General features: G+C 46.4%; 1 protein-coding gene and 1 long non-coding RNA gene across 2 annotated transcripts in view; one reads left to right on the top strand and one right to left on the bottom strand.

The window, feature by feature from the left end:
• LOC139047792 (uncharacterized) overlaps positions 1-21392 on the bottom strand; it is a 52699-nt gene that overhangs the window by 23216 nt on the left and 8091 nt on the right. The gene's annotated exons all lie outside the window — the stretch shown is intronic.
• Positions 1-21392, top strand: part of LOC139047790 (transmembrane protein 135-like) — a 36371-nt gene that overhangs the window by 10304 nt on the left and 4675 nt on the right. The window contains exons 4-11 of the mRNA XM_070521871.1: positions 110-143; positions 1637-1705; positions 3347-3393; positions 6341-6379; positions 7712-7820; positions 10120-10233; positions 13081-13218; positions 19272-19373. Of these exons, the coding sequence (XP_070377972.1) occupies positions 110-143; positions 1637-1705; positions 3347-3393; positions 6341-6379; positions 7712-7820; positions 10120-10233; positions 13081-13218; positions 19272-19373 (652 nt within the window). The remainder of the gene's footprint in view (positions 1-109; positions 144-1636; positions 1706-3346; positions 3394-6340; positions 6380-7711; positions 7821-10119; positions 10234-13080; positions 13219-19271; positions 19374-21392) is intronic.

Here is a 21392-nt window from a genome sequence, read left to right as displayed (position 1 = left end):
CTCATTGTTATTTCAATTAATGTCGTTATTACCGTATTCGCTGCAGGCGTATGGTTATCGGTGCACCTCTCTCCTCGTTGTGATACGTGTATTCGTGTTTCCCCTGCAGCGTCCAGGCGCTCCTGGTGTCCATGCTTAGACTGGTGAGTTGCTTTCCTGCCCTCTTCGACCTTCTCGTATGACGTCGTATACACGTAAGCGTATACACGTCACAACAATGTAGACCCATCCTCCCCCCTAGCGCACATCTTCCTCCTCCTCCCCATCCTCTTCTTCTTCATTTTTGTATACTATACTCCCCACACCTGGAGGCATCCCTTCGGGGTCGCGGTATGTTTAAAGACATATTTAAAAACCAAATACGCTGCAATTGCGAATATGCGACCGAACAGTGGTGAGTCAAGTCTGCTTGATATCTCGCCTTAAAACATGTACTATGCGATATGCGCCGGCGTTCTAGTTAAGATCGTCCCGAACTGGTGCAGGGGCACTTTTGAAAAAGTGATAACTGAAACTCCAATGTATTTCGAAACAAATTTGGAGGGCTCACATATCTAAAGTAGTCATACTACGCACTCCCGGACAAGGTTCTCTGGGAATGAAGGGAAAGTCACGGAGGCAAAGCCCCACAAAAGTAAGAGCGCTCGTGTGAAACTATAGTTCCCGCATTCTCGTCCACCTAAGTTGAAGCTAGGAAAGAGAAAAGGTAAGCACCTTATTTAAAACAGCAAAATAAGACAAAATACGCAATTACGTGTTAAATTTGACACTTTTTTTTTCACCTTTTCTCTTGCGCGTCCGTCCAGACAAATGCGAAGCTATCGCACGTAGAAGCTAGAATCACCTAGAAGCACGTAGAAAAAAAAAAAAAGAAACCGCCGTCGAACTACTTGGCGAAGTAACACGCGTGTAGAAGCTCCACCTTCGAAGCTTTCTTTTCGTTGCCACAGAAAGTTGTCTTCAAATACACTCGTAGGATTTCCGCTAAGCTCACTTGGTTTCACCTGGCGCTCCGTTGCTATTTCGCAATTGCAATATATGCTTCTTAAGTCAGAATACCCAAAGATTTAGCGATATTCTTTTTTTTAAGTTAACTGCGTGGACATTAAGATTTGCTGCGCAAGTAACGGCGGCCTCTTCATCCGAACGGAGCGAATGACGCTACGTGCTAGGACGCCTATGTGTGCCAGCTCGCGCTCACGTTCTCTGCCATGATGGTCTACTTGCAATACCCTGCAGCGTCACGACAGTCTGTTGGGCCGCGCGCTTTTTTGGGGCATTTCTGCGCCATTCTACGGTATATCGCTCTTGAACATGTGGCCCCAATGAACATTCCATGCAATTCGTTTTTTTTTTTTTTAAGCGAGAAATACACGTACCTGGTGCATAATGGTAGCGCAGTAGTTACTTGACTAACTTGTCGTGAGCCGATGTGCTTTTACATACTGGTTGTCCGATCAGTGGCAACTCGGAATATTTATTTTTTTGCACGTATAGCCCTCATTTCGGGGCAGATTATGTGCTGCACTCTGAGCTTCTCTTAGTTCAAGTGTAGCTCGATATCGTAAGCGTTCGGCTACACGCAGCTTCAACGGAAGGGGGTCTGACGATTAAACACCATTCGTCCACTTTGCAGGGTGCCGAAGTTGCATTCGCAACGCTTCAGCACGGTGGAGTTTTGCCCCAAGGTCTTCATCGATTCCAGGTGAGACTCGGAAAGGAGGCAATAAGGAAACAAAATGAAAAAAGTTATACAGATTCCTCAGATTCATTGCGATGTAACGCAACACCGTCTTGGTCCGCTGCAGTATATAGATCCTGTCGTACAGTTTCTCACAGTGTTACCTAGAGGAAAATCTGGCGCCACCGCATATGCCAGTTTCGTTACGGGCGCTGTGCCGATCCGTGGGATTGCCGGGATATGAGTGTCCGGGGCTTTGTCTCGAAAGTGGCTTGGTCTGAAACATGGTCGTTGCTGCACAGGTAAAGCCTTCTTAAAATAATATATTCATGGAAAGTTTTCAACCACCTGTATTCGATCTATCAATGAAGTTTGCTCACCTCCAGTACATAAGCAAGCGCTGACAAGCAAGAGCAGATGACAACTTAGCCCACCCCCGAATTTATTTTGGCTCACCGCCCAAATTTCAAGTTGGCCCACCCGCAAATTTCAAGTTCGCCCACCCACAAATTTCAAGTTGGCCCTCCCCCAAACTTCAAGTTGGCCCACCTTCAAATTTCAAGTAGACCCAAACCCAAATTTCAAGTTGATCCGCCCTCAAATTTCAGTTGGCTCACCCCTATTATAAGGTTCCCCATGCATTTCCTAAGGAACCCTACACGTATGTATCTCTATAGGTATTTTCTTTTTCTTTTTTCTTTTTTTATTTAGCTTGTTCCTTATCGCTTATAAAGCTACCAATCGTCTACATTTACGCTACTATAACGATTAAATATCTTAACTTTGCACATTACGCATTCTTGTGCAGATACACGGAATTGCACTTTTTGCGTGACAGGTCTGGGACACATAAGTGTGAAGAATGCTTACGCATTAAAAAGCAGAAAAGAGGTACGACCAGATTCGTTACAGGCATACTAGCGGTACGAGGTAAGTAGAGAAGTGTTGAGGAACAGAAAAAAAGATTAAGAAGTTGTATGTAAAAATGCTACAATGGAAAAAAATGTATAGCATACCTGATTAACTGTAGCCGGCTAGGTGACTATGCCGCCGCCCCGTTTCAGAGAGGATGCCCATAAATCATCATCACCACCTTGTTGCACCTCAATATTGCTATGTCGTTTTTTTTTTTTTTAGCGGCGTGGTATTTACTGTGCGAAATCTCTCGGCTGTATAGAAGCATTGCAGTTGGTAAAACCGAAACCAGACGGCGCCACCAGTGGCATCCATGCTTCCGTCCATTTCTGGTCTTGTGTGGAGCGGGTGTACCATTCTGAACATCGGGCATGATTACGCCATATTCTCAGCTCTGATTGGCCCGGAGGACCGCTACGGCCTCTCTGATTGGTTCAAAATTCCGCCATTACAGAATTCGACAATACGGCGGCATTCGCCGATGCCCGAATACTACCCCGAAAATGCACGACAAACGACAGTCCAGCGTCGTGTATATGCAAAAGTTTTTTTTTCTTCTTTATACTGTCAACCCTTTGGCAGGAGCGAGGTGTTGAACATAGAATACACAAACAACAAAGCATAATGCAACAATAATTATTAGCAACGCTGGTTTGTGCGGCTTGTTATAAGATGCCGTATGAGGCGTTGTTGAGATAAAAGCTACAACGTTCATTTGGCCTCTAACTCACACTTTTTTTTTTTTTGCAGGTGCCGCTATTCGCAGCTAGTCTGGCCGGAATCGTTTGGCTGGCACGGTGCGTATTCCACTTGTGTACGCGTCTCTTTCATTGGTTTAAAAAACGAAAACATGGTAACGCTGTTCGAGAAATGAATTTCTCTCTAGTTCACCGCAACACGTACCATACGTAAGTGTTGCATACGTATGGTACGTACGTACCATACCTACGTACACGAGCCGTACGTAAAACATTACCGCAATAAAGGAATACTTTCCCTCCACACTCCGCTCTGCTGTGATGATATATCATCACAGCAGAGCGAAGTGTGGAGGGAAAGTATCGTCTTATACAGGTTGGAGCAGACGTACACAACGCGAGGTTATATTGTTTTAATAGTTCAGTTGGAATTACAATGGCCGCATATATAACTTGTGTTGCCGTAATTGCGTTTCGTTGCACTGATGCTTTCTTCCTTGCAAAACGCTCTTTTTTGTGTGTGTGCATAGATTAATATCTAAACGACCTTTATACCCGCTGCTCCGAGTTCGTGGTGGCGCTGTGGTCGCCACTACGAGAGATAAACGGTTTGGAGAACAAAAAGGTAAAAAGAAAAACATGAGGAGCCCTCGTCACTCCTTAGACAATTGAAACATGAAAGCGTACATTACACGTGACTGTCTCTGAGTCAACGTCATCGTAATCATGCGATGACGGCGCAAACAATGAGTCAGGCGTTATTTGTGCTAAAGCCAAGAGCGATTCGCACAAAACTGCTGAGGCCAGCCCGGTCGTTTTGCAGCATTCTCCTGGATAAAAGCGTGCAGTATTATTGAAGCTTTCGCGTAGGCCAGCCAGGAGGAATACGCGTACCGCGGTTAAACGCAGAGTTCTGCTGGCATAGAGTTTCTCAGAACTTAGAAGCTCTACGTCTGGAGGCTTATGCTCGACAGCGTCGTCTGCTCAGGAGAAGAGAGTGCAGACGACGCTTTAATATAATTTACCAGCTCCGGTACGGTGCCGTCTGCTCACCCGAACCAGAAAGCAAACGGCTCAGGGAAAACGCGCGTTATTGTATAAAACCACTTCGGCTACAAGTAGTTGCTGTGTTGGTGTTGCTTATTTAAATTAGATAAATTATTGAAAATGTTTCCGCGTTGCTATGAAATGGTGATGATTGCGAAGTTGTGGAACAGTACAGCTTTCTTCGATTACCCTCGTATATTATTGAAACACTGGTCTGTAAACATAAATGGATTTGTCTTCCCTGTTGCTGGTAACGTAAATATGACTGGCTCACACAACTTTGAGACAAACACTTCTGTCAGACGCGTTCGCCTGTTTGTAAACTCTGCGCAGAGCGGTTGGAAAGCTTTGGCACTAACGTTAGAACGCTAAGACAGCTGAATGTTTTCTTTTTATTTTGATTTAGAAAGCTGGTTGGGTCACTACAACGGGTAGAGCGGTTCTTACGACGTAGACGCTATCCTGCATAAGGTGGTGCACGTTTTCTTATTGCGACAGAGAGCCGAGTTAAATGCGCACTGGCTCATGCCCCGCATTTTCAGTTCCTTTCTTTTTCCTCGCCATTGTTCTCGGCCATGAGCGTCCGCTCGGCAGCCGCCTCGACTGTCCTCCGCAATTACGGAAAATGCAGTGCACATGGTCGCTAGGCGGAAACGTAACGTCTGCGATGCTGCGCGTGTGAGTTGACGTTTGCAAACTGCGACCGCTGCGTGTGTGTGCCGCTTACAAGAGGGGGAGGGGGAGGGGAGGAGAAGGAGAGAGGCTCGCGTGTGGCGAGGTGTCTTACGACGTCCTCGACACGGGAACACTTTACAAGGTGAAGAGAGAAAAAAAAAGAAACCTTGTCCTTACGCCTCGCCGTTCAAGTCCGCGCCGTTTTAGCGAGCTCGCAAATATACCGATTACGGCCGCCGTCATAAACAGGGGTTCATGCAAGGTGTATTCTGGCACTAGCGATGCTCTGGTTTTGTACAGCCAAGCCGAGCCAAGCCGGAGGTCTGTAAATTTAGAAGCGAATAGAGCGACAGGCGCATAACCACCCGTAACTAGTCGTACAAGCGAGGTCTGCGGGAAGCCGTCGCGTAGAGGTGTTTTGGCGGAGGACAATCTTCGTCGGCTTAGGTCTATCGCAGGAAAATGCATACGAAGAAGGAATGCATAGTACTGTGTGTCCTGTCGTGCCCACAGACGGAGCATCGTTTCGCTGTTGGCCCCTCTTGCGCAGATCATGGACACAAATGGAATCGAATTCGGGCAGGTTTTCGCTGAGGTGCTGCTGCTGCCAGCTGTGACCGATTTTTGCCATAAACTTATGGTCACTAGTTCACTGAAGAAACAAATTCAAGTTTAGCGCAAGGAAATGTTGGTATATATATGAATGTAAGGTTTGGCCTCCAACATATAAAATCGCCTGTGTACACACCGGTACGCCTTACGAGAAATCTCGAACAGCTTTTTTTTTTATTGCGCGGTTTCTTTACTTTCAGTACTAAATGTGTTTATTGGACTGGCTGAAGTATTAAGCCGCTCGTTGTTTTCACTTGAATATGAAAATCCGTGTCCCTATGTCTACTTAGTATGCAATAGCATGCATAAGGATACTTTATGTATTTACAAATCCTGTTATAGCTGGGCTCGAATTGCTGCTTATTTCTGTAGCTGCTATTCGCGTTGTGGACGTAACAAGCTGTAAATATATTTTAAGGTCAGAACGTAAGCTCTTTGTTATCACCTCTCCTTGTACACCCTTTGGCAGCGGGGGAGCTATAGGAAACAGCCGATTTGTTTTTAATCGAGAACTACTCGTGATGTGTGGATTCGAATATCGGCTTCCGAATATCGGCCAAGCTGTCGGTCTGAACATTTAGACCCGAGGAAAATTTATCTTGTTCCACAGAATCACTCTCCGGGTTGCTACGGCGTCTTGTACGCGAGCGCATGCGTTTTATATTGCATTATTGAACACGAATTATGAACCGATATCGCTTTTCTCTCGCAGGGGCACCAAGTCAAAGGACCTGAGTCTCAAGGCGTTACGGTCTGTGAGTTCTTCAACCGTAGTGCACGCTCATACTGATCAGAGGGTTGGTATGCGCAGGAAGTAATGCAGATTTTCTGCCCGTCAGCTCGCGTGTTACTGTTTTTCGGAATACCGCAGACGCAGATGTTAGCGACGCCGTTGGTGGCGCCATCTTGTGACGACGAGACGAACCACAACGCACGAAACTGTCATTGCAATGACGAGCTATGCGTTACGTATAACGTCTAGCGAAAAAGGCGTCGGCGGCAGCATGATCACTAACAAGCCGCAGTGGCTCGATGGCTGTGGCGTTCTCCTGCTGAGCACGAGGTCGAGAGTTCGAGTGCCGACCGCGTTGGCGTTTCACGTGTAAATTTATGTGCCGAGCCATCTGCCACTTAAGCGGCGTTCACATTCGAAGGGCCTTCTGCGACTTTCGAAGTTTTTGTGATGAAGCCATTGCTGAGAAGGAGCTTTCACGGCGAAGCTGTTAGTGCACGCGAATAGCGCTAGAAAGCGTTATGCCCGTATTGTTTGCCCCGCCTCGTTTCTCTACCGCCATCTCTTAATTGTAAGTTTCACCAAACACCGACTAGCCAAACAACACGTCCTCCTGCATTAGTAAGGTCGAGATCAGACACGTACCGGCTACGAACTTCGCAGTATACTTTTTTTTGTATTATACTTATGTCTATCTGTGTCTTCAAGAGCAAAAGTATGCGACTAATAGCCTGCCAGGTTGAGTCCTCGCCTTTTTTCCAAAGCAGTACGTGAGACCCGCAATCCAACATCCCGTATGCTGCACTGCTGTATAACTACGAACTAGCTTCAACAAGATGTCGCTTTCGGTTACGTCGTCTAAAGAAGACTCGTGGGAAGCCACTTAGTTTCCTGGCGCGACCGACTTTCCGCTTTCAGTAAAACTCGCCTTGACGATGTGTTGCGCGCTTAGCTATTACTGCATGTTTTCCTTTTGTGCGCATTTAGTAATTTAATTAGCACGTACAATAACCTAACCGCTCGTCTTCAGCCACTTTCTAGCCTTCCACGCAGTGTGTAGGTATAATACTATTCATAATTCTAGTTATGAATTATAACACGCCAGGTGAGCACTAAAGTTTAATATTTCTTCTTTAACGCCATTAATAGTGTTCGTATTTTTTCAGCTGCCTATAGCGGGTATTGTTTCTGTGTTTCACGTGTGCATTAATGTGCAGTCCGGTCGAATTGTTCCTCAGTTAAGGCTTCTTCTTCTTAACCCGATGTTCTATTATAATCGTATCACATTAGAAAAGCTTCACCTCACAAGGCGTCTGTGTTTTCTGTGTCTTGCGTACGCAATGCTGGCAGAATGTTCTTGGGCTTCCAGCTGATCCCCTGCAAGCACGGAGATTTGGTGCAAGGCACCGTGGACGGCAAGTTCCAGACGGCCCTGTCCTGCTTCGCAGCGTCGCTCACGGTACGCGCGTGAGAACAAACGTATAGCAATCGTGATCTTTCTTTCTCTCTTTTTTTTTTCATGGATAGCTTTCTTTGTTTCCTCCGCGGAGTTTTACGGTATTCTTATCTGACCGAATAGCAGTGGAGGAGGAGGAGGAAAGGTGAGAGAGTGACATGAAGTGGAGAGGGTGAACCGCCGCGAGGAGGAACACGACGGTTGCAAAGTGGACTTGTTGGTAACGCAGCTTCAAGGGATGCACGGTAGCGCGATTAAAAGACGGGAAGAAAAAAGACACACAGGGACACACACAGCGCGTTGCGCAGATGCTAGCAACGCCGTTGGTGGCGCCATCTCAAGACGACGAATCCAACCACAGCGCACAAGACTGTTATTGCAATGACGAGCTATACGTTACGTATAACTTCTAGCGAAAAAAGCGTCGGTGGTGTGTTAGCGTTGTGTGTGTCCCTGTGTGTATTCTGCTGTCCCGTCCTTTAATCGCGCTACTGTACGCTCCTTGAAGATGCGAGGAGGAAAGCGCAGCTGCGCGGCGGAGCTGAGAGAGGACTCGCTTATCACGTGGCGTAACGAGGAGGAGAGGGGCGGAGCAGAGCGGAGCGGGGGTGACGTCAGTTGGAGCGGAGCACGCGCCACTCTGAATTTTCCTGCATCCCTGCTCGCATCCTCCACTCGTGACTCCGTGACGTCACGCTGCAGCTGTGCTCGCGCCAGCACCGCTCAGCTTCAGCAGAATTTCTCCAGCTGTTTGCGCAGCCGCTGAAGCTCCCGCCATTCGGCACAGCTACTGCGACCACTTATGGTCCCACAAGCTGAAAAAAAAAAAGACGGCACAAAAGCTCAAGCACTGTCGCAAGCTATCGCTGAACTTGACAATCATCTCTGAAGGCTTCTGCGCGACCTCTTTTTTTTTTTGTAAGTCGTTAGAGAGTTGTACCTTTTCCGCACCGTTCACATGCCGGAGACGTACTCTAAACAGCTGCGAACGCTACAAAGCTAGGTCGTTCATGTTTTACTATACGGGATTTTCGCCACATGGTTTCCCTGCACGAGATGAAAGTTTTTTTTTTTCTCAGTGAATTCAAAACAATGCGAAAATAGGATGTGGATGACTTTCATTCAACTATTGACTATATCGGATATAATATCGAATATTCCCAAGTGCACGGTGATAACAGTAAGGAAGAAAAAAGAACCAGTGCGCCACCAGATACACGTATTAGAGGGTAGTTGCCGTTGACAGAGCTAATGGCAATACTACATACAGCACAGCCTCGTCATATTGAAGGAACCCAAATGTGGTGAGATTAGTCAAACGATAAATCGCTTTGTCTAAATAGAGACGGCGAATTCGTAGACTGCACAAAAGCAAGACATGTCTACTCAACTTCCGATAACTATCGTGCACGAGTGACCAGCGCGTGTTTGTTCAGGAACTGCATCGTCTGTGCAACGACCGCGGTTCACCTGAACCAGAATCGTTCAGACGAGTCGCCATTTGCGTGTTTCCTTCCTCAGGTAGACTACACGAGCTGTTGTCCCTCATAGGCATTCGAGTTCAACGAATATTCGAAAACTTTGAATAGTGGATTTCCGGTTCGAATCCGAATCGAATAGAAAACGCTGTTCGATAGCTATCCGAAATTTCGAATATTCGTACACTCTTACTTATTCCACCCGCCGTGGTTGCTCAGTGGCTATGGTGTTGGGCTGCTGAGCACGAGGTCGCGGGATCGAATCCCGGCCACGGCGGCCGCATTTCGATGGGGGCGAAATGCGAAAACACCCGTGTACTTAGATTTAGGTGCACGTTAAAGAACCCCAGGTGGTCGAAATTTCCGGAGTCCTCCACTACGGCGTGCCTCATAATCATAAAGTGGTTTTGGCACGTAAAACCCCAAATATTATTATTATTATTATTTCTTACTTATTCTATTTGGCGGAGGGGCGGGGCATCGACCCCTGCCCGTACCTCTCGCATTTTTATTCACTTTCAAATCTATAGCGGCATCGCTGATATGCACTCTAATCAACCGGGCACATGTATCAGACTGCCCTAAACGCATGATTTGCGCTTCCTCCGGGTAGGCTCATTATAGATTTGCACTTACAACAGTTACTGCATGCTCCCTCACTCTAACCGCACGTATTTCTTGAAATGTTAGTCTTGTCTTTCTTTCTTTTGTTCATTTCACAATTTTGCATTGTCCGAGAAAGTGTCTATTCGTGTGTGTGTCGCAACCGACCGCAAGTTTTGCGATAAATCTCACACTCTGGCGCCCCTTGCAAACCTTCGCAGAGGTTCGTGGTATTCACAAGCGTCGGCACTGCGGCGTCCTTCGTCCTGACCTGGGGACGCCGGGTCGACCCTCGACCTGGACTTTTCCTGGGATCGCTCGGAGCCATCTACAGCGTAAGAACGTAAATTTAGAAAACTTAGCTGAGGAATCCCTTACGAGATATTTTTATAGAAAGTCTATAGACTGTGTATAGACTTTCTATAAAAGACTTGTAAGGGATGGACAGTCCTATGGAGCCATAAGGGACGCGGAACTCTACTGCTAGCGCTCATCTGGCCACTGGTTTTTGGCGAGAACAGTTAGTGCATGGCGCAGCAATGGTGATGAAATCCGCGCTGACGGGGGAGGGTCCGCTTCCCTTGCGGCTTCGGCTTCCAGGCGGTCTGGCGCGTCTTGTGGCGAAACGCCCAAATGCGTATTCCGATTGAATATATATTTGGGCCCAAAACTTTATCCTAATGGCACCTTTCGGTACGCTAAATTTTTCATTGATGATCAATCGTTTTTAGCTTCGATTTACATTACCGTAACTGTGTTCGATATGCTTAGCAAGCTTCAAGTTTTGTGGAAAGTAATCTGGAATACTTTACTCTTACATTTTTTTTTCATAAGCAAAATGAGGTCTAAAGAAACTTATGAAGTAAATGCAGGCTCATGGGGGAAAGCGCCAGATGTATCGCACTACTGTTTTGAAACGTTCATTTTCGTGCTTTGTGTAACTACAAGGACAATGTGTGGCCAGGCTGTCATTTGATATCAGCGTTTGTTTTGTTTATGCATTCATTCAGACATTCATTCATTCGTAAAGCAGCACACGGCGAGAACCTAGTCAGAAGTGGCTCGCGACTATGCGGCTCGGCTTGTTTCTGCTCGCGATCGGCGCTTTCCATAGCACCATATTCAAAACTTATAAAGCACCCAATCTTTGGTTCAGTTGATTAAATTTCGTGCGACAGAAGTTATTGAGGCTCGGCATCGGCAACAGCGTACATTCTTTAAAGAAATCAGCGCTCTTGGTGGTCGGCCTGAAGCGTAATTTTCGACACTGCGGTGCCATCACTGGTGGGGACGCGAAACTGAACCCAGTGTCCGGGGCCTGGCGCCAGTCGAGAAACCAGTTACGAGCCGTAATACGCAGTTTTGAAAGCATCGCAGAAGACACAACGCTGGCAAGAAGACAGACGACGCAGCGCCTTTGCCGTCTGTCTGCTTCCTTTGCCGTCTGTCTTCTTCCTGGTGCCTTTTTGCTGCGCGAAAAGACAGTTATATTGAACAGCCGAGAACGGAGATTTCAGTGGGAACGGAGATGACACAACGGCCGCGCTGTCGGTTCTGTCGCTGATGTCCTGTTTTCTGTGCAAAATGCAAACAAAGAAACAGGACATCAGTAGCGCGGAAGACGGGACGTTAGCAAGCAGACTACACAGTGCCTGCGCCGTCTGTACTCTAGCTGGTTCATTATCTTTTGAGCAGGAAGACAGAACATTAGCTGCATAAAACGCTATCGTTGCGATAGCGTTATTCGCGTAAATTCGTGGCATTCTTCTGGTTCATTATCTTTTGAGCAGGAAGACAGAACATTAGCTGCAGAAAACGCTATCGTAAGCAAGAAGGCGATGAAGCCACGTTAAAGTTCACGCACCAGCTTTTGCTGAGCGTTATTGATTTTTTCAACGTTTGCTCGTGATGAACAGGACCGAATTAGTTTCGAAAGTAAGCAAAAGGCTGATCTCGGCGAGAGCCATGACTTCTCGCGCGTTACAACTGCATATTCTGAGTGCACAAAGATACTCTGAAATTAGTGACGTCGCACTGAAATCACCAGCGCAGCTCTCTGGGCACGAAATTCGAAAACGGATACCTTGGGCTTTCGTTTTACTCAATAATAATGAAGCGTTTATGAAGCTTCTATTTCTTTTTTTTTTATGTGATGCAACTGTGAATGTAGTTGCGAAAGAGTATCTTACTAGTCTAAACAGCTTTTACGGTCAACAGCGGCCGAACAAGAGAATCCTGAGCCTGGAACTAATACCTTCGTCAAGCGGGCAAGTCAAGCGCGGTAGCGGTTACGTGGAGTGCGCTTCGGGACCTTGAGGAACACTTCAAGTTACGCTTTGCTAAACGGGAAAACAGAGCGCACTCGCAGTAAAATAAAAAAAATGGCGACAGTCTAAGAGCGCGTTTATTGAAGATGTAGATTAAAAAGAAAGAAATTTCTAAACAGTTAATGTCTTACGTTGTAAAATAAATACAAACATAATCTATATTTTCTCAACAAAAAAAAACGAGAAGATTTTTATTATCAGAGTGTTTCAAGTCAATGCCGGCCAAGACGAATCACTAGCCAATCCAGAACAACATGGTGGCGGACGACGAGACATTTGATCCTGCTAAAACAGAATATGAGTGCGTTCTGTTCTGGTTATTTTGTCAAAGGATGTTCAACAACTAAACGGAACTTATGTGTCATTTATTTATGCATTACATTTTGTACCATTTAAGCCACTGGGGGCGAAGCTACGCACTCGGCCAGCAAAGTGCGTTCCGTGAAAGCGCCCCGACCGGAGTGCACTCTTTTAAGTGACTTTCAACCCCCGCCACCCCTGGACCCCATCAAGGACACTATAATGTTTTATCTCTCTCCACTTGCGACGTTTAGATTAGGCAAAGTGCGCTTAAAGCGAGCGGCACTCTCCGTAAGTGCGCTTGCCCGCTTGACAGGGGTATAAAATTTAGAGAAGGCGAATTCTCTTCGTCAAGGCAACACCTGACGAAGACAAGTATACCCTTATCGAAACGTTGGGTCCAGGCTCGGGCTTCTCTTGTTCGGCCGCTGTTGAGCCCATCAAGTCTCCATCTTCCTGCGTAAGATTTGTCGCGATTAAACTGCGTTCACTCGTTTACTTATATAGTGTCTCGTTAAGTATATCGTGTTCAGCAGTGCCGCCTGGTTGACGCAGCTGACCCGATGCGTCCTGAGGCTACGAGGCTCGCGTCGTTCCTGGCACGACCCCGCCGCGGCGTTGCTTGCCGGACTCTGCCTGGCGCTGTGGCCGAGCCCCAGGCTCACCCTGTTCTTCGTCTTCAAGTTCCTCGAGGTGCGTTTGCGTGCGACTGAAACTAAAGCCCACCGACATAAAGAGGTGGATGGGGGGGGTCTGGAGGGATCGTCGCGTGCTTTAGGGAGTGTTTAATGCAGGTAACATTCTTAGGGTACTTCACGAACTTTCTAGGGTGTGTCTGTCTGTCTGTCGTCTGTCTATCGTCTGTCTGGCGTCTGTCTGTCTATCGTCTGTCTGTCTGTCTATCGTCTGTCTGTCTGTCTGTCTGTCTGTCTGTCTGTCTGTCTGTCTGTCTGTCTGTCTGTCTGTCTGTCTGTCTGTCTGTCTGTCTGTCTGTCTGTCTGTCTGTCTGTCTGTCTGTCTGTCTGTCTGTCTGTCTGTCTGTCTGTCTGTCTGTCTGTCTGTGTAGTCCGTGGGTATGTGGTACTGGTTATGTGCTGCAGTCCAGCGCATATATTTGATGCCAACTTGAGTAACTGGGTATATGTGCTGCTGCGTACGTGGTAATCCTAAATGATAAAAAAATAAAGGTCCTCTCAATTTCCTCCGATGCTCGGTGGAGTCGAACCCGCACCACGGGTGGACTTCGCGGCGGCGTCACCAGATGGCGCAGCGTACGCATGGGGAAGCGCGAGAGAGGATCGAGTCCGGCAGCGTACACGTCTCGGCGTTAGCTCTAGAGGCGTCGGTGCATCGCTTCAATGCTAACCGCATTTAACTTCGACACTCATTGTGAGATATGGGTTCTGCCGGATTTCCTTTTTCTTTTTCTGTACCACGCCTGTTTCAATTGTAATTGTCGGCCATTCTATTAGGTTCGCTAATGTTAGAGCTCAAAAAGGTGTGGAAGTGACAACGGTTCGAATGTCACCCGTGTAATGCTGCGACAGTTATGCAATGATGTGACACGTGTGACAGCTAAACCAGCGACGTCAAAAAAAAAGGAGAGAACGAGCTCCGTAAAACTTGTTGGCCGAGCTGGTTCGTAATGCTTAAGAAAAGATGTTGCGCCGATGACAGACAACGACGAGAGTGTAGCGACGTGGACAAGCGCAAGGTTTCAAGTAAATGTTATTTCCCTGAGAGACGTCAATATAAGAAGTTGATCACACATGCGCAATTAAGGAACAAGAAAACGAGTGCCGACACACATTGAAATTCCCCGCCATTCCTCCTGACGGCATCGATTCGCACCACGATTGATCAAAACATTACCAACCGAATAGTTGTTGTCGAAGTATTACTGTACATCTGAAGTAATTGAAAGCTCCTTTTCGCAACCTTTGGGAACTTTACACCCGTGACACGCCCCACTGACATCACACAGGCGTGGTGATACGGGCACGTAGTAACAGAAAAACCGGAAGTTTAACCTTCGCCTTTACATTGTCCCTGAAGGAAAAGAAATAGTTAAGCTAAGTTAGTGAAATACACTCCCACAGGCACGTACCCAGGATTTTTTTTTCGGGGGGGGGGGGGGGCCACCACCTCCACCATCATCATCATCATCATCATCACCATCATCATCCTGTTTTATGTCCACTGCAGGACGAAGGCCTCTCCCTGTCCTGCGCCAATCGATTCCAACTAGCGCTCGCGAATTTCCTAATTTCATCGCTCCACCTAGTGTTTTGTCGTCCTCGATTGCGTTTCCCTTCTCTTGGTACCCAGTCTGTAACCTAATGGTCCAATGGTTATCTAACCGGCGCATTACATGACCTGCCCAGCTACATTTTTTCCTCTTGATGTCAATTAGAATATCGTCTATACCCGTTCCCTCTCTGATCCAAACCACTCTCTTTCTCTCTTAACGTTATGCCTAGCAATCTTCGTTCGATCGCTCTTTGCGTGGCCCTTCACTTGCTCTCAAGTCTCTGCCACATATGCACTGGCAAAATGCACTGGGAAATGCACTGGCAAATGCATTGGCACTGGACATATTGCACTGGTAAAATGCACTGATTGCACACCTTACTTTTCAATAATAATGGTAAGCTTCCAGTCAGGAGCTGGAAATGTCTGCCGTATGCGATCCAACCTATTTTTATTCTTCTGTGAATTTCCTTCTCATGATCAGGGTTCCCTCTGATTAATTGACCTAGGTAAACGTACTCCTTCGCAGTCTCTAGTGGCCGACTGACCATCCTGATCTCTTGTACCTCTTCCCGGCTATTTATCATTATCTTCATCTTCTGCATAATAATATTCAATCCCACTCTTACACTCTCTCTGTTAAGGTCTCCAATCATTTGTTGTAACTCATCTGCATTGTTGTTGAATAGAACAATGTCATCGGCAAACCGAAGGTTGCTGAGATATTTGCCGTCGATCTTTACTCCTAAGCCTTCCCAGTTTAATAGCTTGAATTCTTCTAAGCACGTAGAAAATAGCTTTGGAGAAATTGTGTCTCCCTGTCTGTCTGACCCCTTTCTCTATAGGTATCTCCCTGCTTTTCTTGTGTAGAATTAAGGTAGCTGTAGAACCTCTGTAGATATTCTAACGCGAAAGTCGAGTCAGTAAGACGAGAAACTATTTACAGATTATATTTAGAACAACGGTTGCAGCGCTGACCGGTTAGATTCACAGCGCGGCCCAGTTCGTTCTCTCTCCTCATTTCTGGAATGATGGCGCATACGCGCCTCGTTCAAACAACCAAATACCTCACGCATGTAGTAATATTTTCCAAGACTTTAACGTAAGCGTTCTGTACTCCTTCATTACATAGTGCCTGTACTATTGCTGGTATCTCTACTGAATCAAATGCCTTTTCGTAATCTATATAAGCCACATAGAAAGGCTTATTGTACTCTGCAGATTTCGCGATAACCTGATTGATGACATGGATGTGGTCCAATGTAAAGTATCTCTTCCTGAAGCCAGCCTGTTCCCTTGGTTGACAAAATCCAGTGTTAACCTTATTCTATAGGAGATTATTTTGGTAAATATTTTATACAATACTGGGAGCAAGCTGTGGTCCCATAATTGTTCAATTCTTTAACGTCTCCTTTTTATTGTGGATTAGTATAATGTCTGCATTCTTCCAGTTTTCTGGGACTCTTGCAGTCGATAGACACTTCGTACAAAGAGCCGCCAGTTTTCCAAGCATTATGTCTCCTCCATCTTTGATTCAATCGACTGTTATTCCACCTTATCCTCCCGCTCTTCATCGTTTCATGTCTTGCAGGGCCCTTCTGACCTCATCGCTAGTTATAGGAGAGTTTCTGTATCCTGTTCATTACTGTTTCTAAGTGAACTATCATGACTCCTCTTGGTACTGTATACAGGTCAGCTTAGAATTTTTCCGCTGCTTTTACTATATCTTCGAGATTGCTGATGATATTATCCTTCTTATCTTTTAGTGGTTTATCATCATCATGGTTTGTCCTATGCCAGTTTTCTTTTTTATTGATTTCAGGCTGCGTTCGTTTTTTACGGCTTGTTCAGTCTTTCTCATGTTATAGTTTCGAATATCAGTTATTTTCGCCTTATTGATCAGTTTTGACAGTTCCGCAAATTGCGTAACGCTGTGCGGCCGCCAGTCCCATACAACCACGTAGAGCGCAGAACTCTGCGATTCTGGACGTACTGCGCTCACTACGAAAGGTTAGAAAAACACCCACATCAGCACAGCAGAGAAGTGGCTACGTGAGGCGGTTCGACCAATAACTGTGGAAGCGTCATTCAAAACAAGTAATTGTTCTCCTCTTCCAGCGGCGTTTTCTCTACTTCCTTTTTAAATAAAGAGATGTTGATCCATAAATATTCTCATAAACAACGGTCAACTTTTTTTTATTATTCGCTTTTGCTTGCAGTTTGGTTGTTGCCTTGGCTCTCTCCCTTAGTAGATCGCTTAATTTCTCAACTCCTTGCGATGTTTGTTTCCGGTTGCCAATTTTGCACGAAAAGTGCTATACAGTTAGGGAAAAACAGACGAGATAACGGGCGACAGTCATCTTGCTTATGGGTTTAAGGTTTACTGCAGGGTTTCATGAAGGACGCTCTTTCACATTATTTTATTTCCCACCTTATCTAACCCATATCACGTGTATATGGTTCCGGGCATCTGCCAGCGTCGCGGTGAGCCGTAACTCAAGGAAACAATGAAGCAAAGGGATAACTCGTTCCATGAGAGTACAGACCAGCTGAGTAACAGCCGCATCCCTCTCCTGGTCCCAGTATCAGCCTAAACAAAGAAGGTTGAACTAACAAAAGCAACAGCTATGCGCGTGACGGTTGAATAGATGGTGACAACTGAACGCATGTCGAGTTAATCGCGCGGTTGCGGAATCTACGAGAAAACTGTCCTTCACATTGCAAGAGATGCCGATAACTACCGCCATCTAAAAGGAGTGAAAAAGGCAGCATAATGCTGACCGATGAACAGCTGCGAATCTCAACATTGATGTGGTGGCGCTTTAGGAATGTGTGAGGAGTGGTGGCGTGGGTGGGGAGGGGGGGTATGCCACTTGATTTCGGGGGGGGGGCCCGGGCCCCCCCGGGCCCCCCCCTGGGTACGTGCCTGCACTCCCACAATACCGACACATCCACTCCCGCTGAGAGAGGACGCGATTGGTAAGTCACAGAAGACGCAATAACAAGAGACCGGTGGAGACGCGGCCTTCAAGTTCCCGCATCAGCTCTCCGTGACGTCACAGATTTTGACGACGTCTGTGCGGTCGTACTTTTTTTTATTCTCTTCTTTCCTCTCTTTATTTTTCGACAAAGATAGGCTGCACATTATTCTAATGGAGCCAGAGACTTGGCAAGTTTCGAGAAGATTTACGACGCCGCGACGGCCAAAATACGAGGAAGATACTTTGAAATCTAAAACGTCATGGCGTCACTGTGTGTGAAGTCATGACGTCACACCCGCAGTGCTGTGGTTTCGGCGTCAAACAAGAAATGAGAAAGTGATTCAGTTTCACGTCTAGTAAATAACTTAACATTTTCACGTCTAGCAGCAGGTGCTCTCAACAAGTCCCATCTTCGCTGTGTCCCACTTGCCCCCTTCAAGAATCCAACCAGCATTTGATGCTGCAGTGCGGCGTTGCTAGGGTATCTTGGAGGGCCGTGCATGCTGTTGTCCGTGGCCTTGGAGTTAACCGCTTTATTACATCTGGTCGCTGCTCACTTCGCGCGACTTTTGGGACATCGTCGCCACGCTTTGTTTCCACTTCTTGAGAGGATATATATATATATATATATATATATATATATATATATATATATATATATATATATATATATATATATATATATATATATATATGTGCTCTCGTTTCCGTCGAGAGAAGTTTTTCTTGGGAAAGAGGAGTTCCTTCGACAGTGGTGATGCGGTTTCCTGTCGGTGGCTGATAAACGCGTATCGCTCTATTTTGGACCAGCCAGGTTCCTGTAGGCAGGCCATCAAAAGTATTAATTGAATGTAGTGCCATAGTATGCACGTGTCCGTGATTTCAGTGTGTGAGTGCTGTCGCATGCACGGGAAATTTCGTGTATGCATGCATCTCATGGCATCACTACCTAATTACGCAAAGCTCTTCTGTTAAGCGATCGCATCATAATTGTACATTACAATCATGTACTTGCATGCTCTGAACATCATCGTATACAATGTGACACTTTCTTTATGCGTAACAGTGTGTTTCTGTTGGTCTAGGTGACAATTTGTTAGTGAGCCCATGTGGACTCGAATTTTTCTGTATGTATGTATGTATGTATGTATGTATGTATGTATGTATGTATGTATGTATGGATGGATGGATGGATGGATGGATGGATGGATGGATGGATGGATGGATGGATGGATGGATGGATGGATGGATGGATGGATGGATGGATGGATGGATGGATGCATGCATGCATGCATGCACGTATTTCTCATTCCCCAAGCTTGCTCTTAAAGCCTCCTCTTAGTATCCCTCCTGATTAACCCCTTTGATGTTCCCATTGAAGCACCCGTTGTAATCTGTGCGGCGTGCATTGATCGGCTTCATTGCATTCGCGTCGCTTGACCTTCGCTCCACACCGTCTGACCACTGCCGAGTCATCGTGAAACGTTGTCGTCCTGTTCTTCGTGATTGGTGCAGCTCTGCTACAGTCGCGGCGAGGAGGCTGGCGTCCTGCCGTCCGGTTCCGAAGGCACCCAGTCCGCCCTCTTCGCCATCTGCTGCGGCGTTCTCCTAACGGTGGTACGTACGCGTCCACGAGTGTCGCTTCTTTAATGCGAAAGCATTACGTGTCCCCATGAGGCAGAAAAGCCGACATTGTCCTAAACGAGTGCGACCGAAAATCATCATCGGCGTGGATTAAGGCGGATTAAGGTTGTCACATGTTAGAGCAAGGTGGATTAAGGTGGAATAAAGTGGATTGATGTTGGTACGAATTAGAGCAAGGGGATTTAAAGTGTATTGATGGTGGTACAAATTAGAGCAAGGTGGATTAAGGTGGATTAAAGTGGATTGATGTTGGTAAAAATTCGAGGAAGCTGGATTAAGGTGAATTAAAGTTGATGTTGCCACAAATTAGAGCAAGGTGGATTAAGGTGGAATAAAGTAGATTGAGGTAGGTACAAATTAGACCAAGGTGCATTAAGGTGAATTAAAGTGTACTGATGTTGGTACAAATTAGAGCAAGATGGAATGAAGTGGATTGAGGTTGATACAAATTAGAGCAAGGTGGATTAAAGTGAATTAAAGTGGATCGAGGTTGGTACAAATTAGAGCAAGGCGGATTAAGGTAAATTAAAGTAGATTGATGCTGGTACAAATTAGAGCAAGGTGGATTAAGGTGCATTAAAGTGGGCATTGAGGTTGGTGCAAATTACAGCAAGGCGGATTAAAATGCATGCTTGTCGACGAAAAACTAGGTGATTAACAGGTGTAAGCACAGAGAAGTGCGACATAAATGCATTAGTCCTTCCTGAGGATTGGGTAACGAATGGGTGAACACATAGGGTGCACTTTCATTTCGAGGCAAGGCTCGGTCCTTGCTGCTACCCGCCCTCCCATTCACGCCAGACGGATATCAAAGCTGCGTCAACACAAAAAATAAGCATTCGTTAAAACTTTCATAATGAAACAAATGAGTGTCGCTCGCAAACATAACAGCTGGCCACCATTTCCGGCCATTGTCGCCAACCTGCTTCCCACCCAGAGGCACGCAGGACATTTATTCTGCATTGGGGCTATGGATCAGTGCGTATCGCAATGCGCAGCACTTGGCTATGATGCAGTACGTCTTAATACAGGGATGCTGCGACATTCCCTGCACATTATATAATTCCGGGTGTCTACCAACCGAGAAAACCGGGAATTCTCAGGGATTTTTAGTAGTCTGGAAAAACTCAGGGAAAACTCAGGGAATTTGTGCCTCTACCATGGAAAATTAGCTGTAATTTTATTGAAATGGTCGAAAGTCGTGGTAATGCTGGCTCGAATAACAGAGCGGAATCGTAACGAATCGTCTTTGACGCCCTGTCGTCGGCTGGAGGAGTTGCCAATGTAGAGTCAACGACCGACTTTCCGGATTCTCGATCATTTGGATGGCTTCGCGGCACCATCACGTACCCGATAGAGTCAATGTATCAGAACGCCTGAAATTTCAGACGCAAGAACTCTTTGCCGTCCGATTTTCCGGACGTTCCGCATAACCGCAGGTACGAAACGGCATTAATCAAAGCCACGACCGCTGCCATTTTGATTACCTCGCCGCCTCGAAGCGGCGCTATCGCACGCAGATCCGCTAGCAGCCGTAGCCACCACTGCGGCAACGCTACGCCTGGCTGCTTCGACGTTCGCTATTAAGCTTCTTTCCGTTCGGTGCCGTGTTTCTTCATTTCTCCGCTGTCGGCAATACTTTTGGCTTCGAAGCTCGGAAAGCACGACGCATTCCATAATGCTGGTTCCTGAAAGTTAGTTTCGCCTCACTACAGTCGTGTGACGCGGTGAAGCATTAGCAAAAGTATTGCGGTGAAGCTTAACAAGCGTAGGAAGGGGCAATTGTCACGGGACACAGTATGTATTCCTCAATTTTACACGCGTGCACCCGCCCTCTACTGTCGCAGTAGGAGCACCGCTGTGCCTAATAAGTGTACTGACAAGCATTCAGAGCTTTTCCAGACGTGCCTGCGTCGATATGAGCCCTTAAGAGCAGTAAAACACATGCGTTTTTTTCGGACTGCCTGATTTTTCGGAAGTTTTCGCGGCCCC

Source organism: Dermacentor albipictus, chromosome 7 (genome assembly GCF_038994185.2).
Source record: "Dermacentor albipictus isolate Rhodes 1998 colony chromosome 7, USDA_Dalb.pri_finalv2, whole genome shotgun sequence".
Taxonomy (NCBI): domain Eukaryota; kingdom Metazoa; phylum Arthropoda; class Arachnida; order Ixodida; family Ixodidae; genus Dermacentor; species Dermacentor albipictus.
This window is presented reverse-complemented; position numbering and strand designations above follow the sequence as displayed.